The 5035-nt window shown below is 57.7% G+C and overlaps 1 protein-coding gene across 1 annotated transcript in view; it reads right to left on the bottom strand.

Annotated features, from left to right (window-relative positions):
- Window positions 1–5035, bottom strand: part of WDR62 (WD repeat domain 62) — a gene marked incomplete at its 5' end in the record, with an annotated part of 8764 nt that overhangs the window by 2344 nt on the left and 1385 nt on the right. Inside the window, 14 exons of the mRNA XM_010015188.1 lie at window positions 3–162; window positions 248–352; window positions 726–789; window positions 953–1064; window positions 1513–1588; window positions 1668–1789; window positions 1877–1944; window positions 2196–2321; window positions 2582–2673; window positions 2786–2961; window positions 3279–3416; window positions 3500–3674; window positions 4310–4464; window positions 4534–4716. Coding sequence (XP_010013490.1) covers window positions 3–162; window positions 248–352; window positions 726–789; window positions 953–1064; window positions 1513–1588; window positions 1668–1789; window positions 1877–1944; window positions 2196–2321; window positions 2582–2673; window positions 2786–2961; window positions 3279–3416; window positions 3500–3674; window positions 4310–4464; window positions 4534–4716 — 1752 coding nt within the window. The remainder of the gene's footprint in view (window positions 1–2; window positions 163–247; window positions 353–725; window positions 790–952; window positions 1065–1512; window positions 1589–1667; window positions 1790–1876; window positions 1945–2195; window positions 2322–2581; window positions 2674–2785; window positions 2962–3278; window positions 3417–3499; window positions 3675–4309; window positions 4465–4533; window positions 4717–5035) is intronic.

Here is a 5035-nt window from a genome sequence, read left to right as displayed (position 1 = left end):
ACGTGGGGCAGCCCCATAGAGCTCCTGGAGCCCAACACACGTGGCTCCGAGTCCTCCTTGGATGGGGTCTTCAGGGTTGAGCCTTCATCCTGCTCCTCATCCATAGATCCAGCAGCTCCGGGGGCTTGGGTCCCATCCGGGACCAGGATGTGGGTCTCCTGCCTGGAGAAGAGGGCAATGGTGGGGTCATCTTGCCCCCAAAGACAAGGATAAAGTGGGATGTAGGACATGGGGGTGTCTCCATCACCTGAGGAGCTCCATGGGACCAGAGTCCTTCAGGTGGTGGAGGTCCCACAAGTGCTGCTTCATGGAGCTGGTGACACCCGGGCCCAGGCGCCAGATGAAGATGCAGCTGAAGGGTGGGAATGGGACAATTCATGGCCGGGTTATGGATACAGGGATGGGGTCCGGGGGGGATCCAAGTTCATCCCATCCAAGCCCTCCAGCACTGCTTCCACTATGGATATGGGGCTGGGATCCAGGTGGGATCCAGGGGTGGGTGCCGGGTGGGATCCAGGTTCATCCCATCCAAGCCCTCCAGCACTGCTTCCACTATGGATATGGGGCTGGGATCCAGGTTCATCCCATCCAAGCCCTCCAGCACTGCTTCCACTATGGATATGGGGCTGGGATCCAGGATTATCTCATCCCAGCCCTCCAGCTTCCATTATGGATATGGGGCAGAATCCAAGTGGGATCTGGGATGGAAGGTCCTCTCCTCCTACCTGTCTCCAGAGACCGTGATGAGGTGCCGACAGTCGTAGGAGAACCGCATCCCTGTGACGATCTCTATTCCCAAAAGAAGGAATTGCATGTTGGGATCAAGCCCTGTGCTCTTAGAGGAGGTGGAAGGGATGGAGGTGGCTTTGGGAGGGGGCTTCCCATGCCAAAGCAGGCTGTTCCCAGCAGCATTCCCATGGGCACATCCCAGCGTATCCATAAGGAATCAAACCTGAATGGCCCAAGAGCTTGGCCACACACTCGCCAGACTGGAAGTCAATGAGGGAGATGCTCTTGTCAGAGGAGCTGGTGGCCAAGAAGGTTCCTGAAGGATCCAGGTGGACCTGAGGAGAGGAGAAGTGGGGTGAGAGCTTCAACCAGCACCCGCATCATGGGAGCATGGAATGCTCTGGGTTGGGAAGGAGCTGGAGATCATCCAGGTACAATGGGGACACCTTCCATAGGGTTGCTCCAACCTGGCCTTGATGGTGATGGAGCAGCCAAACCTTCTCCATTCAACCCATCCCAGTGTCCCACCACCCTCATCGACCATGGGCAATGTCTATGTGCAGGTCTTCATTGAGATCCTGACCATGGGCAATGTCTATGTGCAGGTCTCCATCGAGATGTTGACCATGGGCATTGTCTATGTGCAGGTCTCCATTGACATGTTGAGATGTTGACCATGGGCAATGTCTATGTGCATGTCTCCAGTTGGACATCGAGATGTTGACCAAGTTGTGGTGTTATGGACACCCCACCAGTGCTGGATGGTGGAAACCACCTTCTTACCTTCAACAAGGAGCCATCCTCCCCCTGGGAGCCCTTGTAGCAGCGCTTCAGCTTCCCACTGGCCGTGCTGTAGACCCTGGGGAGGAGCAGGAGGTGGTGAGGCTGCTGAGGAACCCAAGGGGGCCACCACTGAGGAGGTGACCCGGCTCCTTCACCTGACGTTCCTGTCCTGACATGCAACAGCCACGTCCTTCTGCATCATGTCCATGTCCATGTCGTACAAGGTGGTCTTCTCAGCCACGTGGTGCGTCCTGGTGAAGCTGAAGCCATCTGGGAGCTGCAGGAGATGGGAAGAACCACGTTTCCATAGGACTGGGGTGGGGGGATGGAGCCTGCAGATCCCATGGGAATGCCCTTATCCCACCTTTTGAGCCTGGCGGAAGTAGATGCTCTTATCGGCTCCGCAGCTGATGAGTTGGATGTCCCCGTGGCCTGGGCATGGAGAAGACAAGCGGAGGTGAGAAGGGGTTCACCACTGAGGGGATCCCTGCACTGAATCCCTGGGAAGAGGATTCCTTCAGCATCAAGATGCAATCCAAAGGTGGGATCCGGATCCCCTCCGATGGATGGCTTCATCCGGAGCCTCTTCCAAAGCACACATGGAAGTTTGGGGATGGGAACGCCGGTTTGGAAGGAAGACCAAAGGCCCATGGTGGGCATTTGGGTGGGAGCCAAGCACCTACCAGCAAACTTGATGGAGGTTATGGCCGAGGAGTGGTCATCCAGGGTCTGCTCCAGCTTGTAGCCCTTGGCCACGTTCAAGACATGGATCAGGCGGTCCCTGCTTCCGGAAGCCAACAGAGCTGCTCCTGGAGGCATTCCCAAAACAGGGAATGGTGAAGAAAGGATGTGTTTGATGTTAACTGGAGGTCCTGCCTGGAGATGGTCACCTCCATCTCTGACCTTCAGGCTGGTCTCCAGCTCCTGGGGCATCCCAAAGGAGAGGGAATTCCCACAAAGCTGCTTTTGAGGGTTTCTCTGCTCCTTTGGGGAAGGAGCAGCTTTTCCAGCTGGAAGAGCAGCACCCAAGGCTTCTCCAGGGCTGGATTTGGGTGGGATGAAGCTTTACCCGTCTCTGGCTTTGAGTAGTCCAAGCAAAGCACTTCGGAATCATGAGCTTCCACCTTGGCCACCTCCTGCCTGGACCGCAGCTCATGGATCCTGTGGGGAAGGCACAGCTCAGCCTTCCCAAGCCATGGCAACCAAGCGGGAATCCCATTGGGATACAGCTCGGAGCTGCTCCAAGCCCTGGTGGGACCATGGAGCCACTTGCCTGAGGGTCCCTGTTCTATCTCCTGAGGCCAGGTGCTGTCCATCGGGACTGACCTGCATCACCCTCACCCCGGACCTGGCATCGAGGTGAGGCCCCTTCTCGCTCCAATCGGGAATGCCGGAGCAGTCCTGGAGGTGCTGGATGGTGCTGTCCACATAGATGATGCTCAGCAGGGTCTTGGGGCAGGAGGAGAAGGGGACGGTGAGGATCTATGGGGAGCCCATCCCACTGCTTCCAACATCCCGCTTTTGGGAAGCAGCGGGATTTGAGGAGCTTAATGGTAACCAGAGGGAAATAGTGATGGAGGGAGAAGGAAAAGCCACTTTGACCCACTCGAATGACCCAAAGCCCCTCAAAATCCTGTTCCTCTCCTGCTCAGCACCACCAACGGAGCCAAAGCATGAAGAACCTGCTGGAAACCATCCAACCCCTCCAGTGGCCTGCAATGGAAGAGCCCTGGAGGTGGGACATGGGCACACGGAGCCCATCCTACCGAGCTGGAGGCATCGCCCTCTCCGGGCTGCGCGGAGCCGCTTCCCAAGCTCCAGACACGGATGGTGTTGTCTGAGGAGCACGTCAGGAAGGAACCGGGAGCCAGGTGGGGTCTTTGCTCCTCACATTCAGGATACATCTGCACATAGAAGGAGGAAACAGTGGGAAAGGGGAGGGAAAAGAGGTTGGGAAGGACCCAAGTCACCTCCACGGGAGCCTCACCTCGATGCTCCAGACGAAGGAGCTATGGAAAAGCTCCGACCAGAGCTTGGTGACGTGTTGCAGGTCCCTCACATCCCACACGTAGATGCTGTGGTCTCTGTAGACACAGGCCAAGCAGTGGTTGTGGCTGTCGTAGGCCATGGCGATGGTGTCGGGGTAGGTCAGGTCTGGTGGCCTTCAAGGAGAAGGAAGCAAATGGGCTTCAGTGGGTTTGGACCCTCCAGAGCATCACCCCAGGAGCAGGTTGGATTCGGCATCTCCGTCCCCATGTTCAGCACCCAAACAGGGTGGGGATGGAGCTCCAGGACCTCTCCGTCACCTTCCACGTGCTGGAGAAGGGGAAGGGGCTGGAGGAGAAGTCCTGTGAGGAACTATGAGGAGACCTTCCAGGGGGGACCTGAAAGGATGGAACCAGGAGGTGGCTGGTCACAAGGGATGGGACAAGAGGAAATGGCCTCAAGCTGCACCAAGGGAGGGTTTAGGTGGGATATTGGGAACAATTCCTGCCCCAGAGGTGTTGGAACAGGCTGGAATGATGGGATCACGTCCCTGGAAGTGGTCCCAACCCATGAAGACAAGGTTCTCAGTGCCATGGTTCAGTGGTGGCTTTGGCAGTGCTGGGGTGAAGGTTGGACTGGGTGGGCTTAAAGGTCTTTTCCAACCTGCTCGATTCCATGACTTTATTATTCCATGATTCCATGACTCTGTCATTCCATGATTCCATGGGAAGGAGGCTCAGCTTCCTGTGGTCCCTCAATGTTCCCCCCCAAAGTAGCACCTCAGCGTCCCCCCATCCATACGTACCTCCACGGGGTGTCCTGACTGACATCCACTCCCAAGGGATGAGGCTTGGGAAGGTCCTGCAGATACCCCATGTCCCGAGCCCGGAGAACCCTCACGGTGCCGTTGCTGCCACCGCAGAACAGCAGCTCCTCAGCCAGGCACAGGCAGGTCCCCATTGACACCTACAACCAGGGATGGTGACACCCGGCCCGTGGCCTTCACCCCAGGAGGTTCTCGGGGGGGTTCCTCACCTGCAGGTGGAGCTGGGTCTGCAGCACCCTCCTGCTGCTGAAGCTGCAGAGCAGCCCCGAGGAGGAGATGCAGAAGGTGCTGCCCAAGGTGGGGCCGTGGCCACAGGCGACGCCGCAGAAGGTGTTGTCATGGAGGTCCCCCAGGACCCCCGAGCGTCCCACCAGCGGCACCGTCGTGTTGCCCTGCAATGGGTGGCACCAGTGTCCCCGGAGCAGCCAGGTGATGGGATCATGGAATGGGTTGGGAAGGAGCTGGAGGGCTCCAATGGGTTGCTCCAAGCCATTGGATCAACCAAACCTTCTCCATTCAAGCCATCCCAGTGTCATGGGGAAGAGCTTCCTCCCCATATCCCATCCACCTCTTCCATCATCTCCTCACCCCATCCCTCCATCCCGTGTCCAAAGCCCCCTCCAGGTCTCCTGGAGCCCCTTTAGATTGGATTAGACCAGACCCACTCTTGATCCCTGGGGAACACCAGCTCCAGGCTTCCAACTGGATGCT

This window comes from Nestor notabilis, unplaced genomic scaffold, assembly GCF_000696875.1.
Source record: "Nestor notabilis isolate BGI_N333 unplaced genomic scaffold, ASM69687v1 scaffold15965, whole genome shotgun sequence".
NCBI classification, from domain to species: Eukaryota; Metazoa; Chordata; class Aves; order Psittaciformes; family Psittacidae; genus Nestor; species Nestor notabilis.
This window is presented reverse-complemented; position numbering and strand designations above follow the sequence as displayed.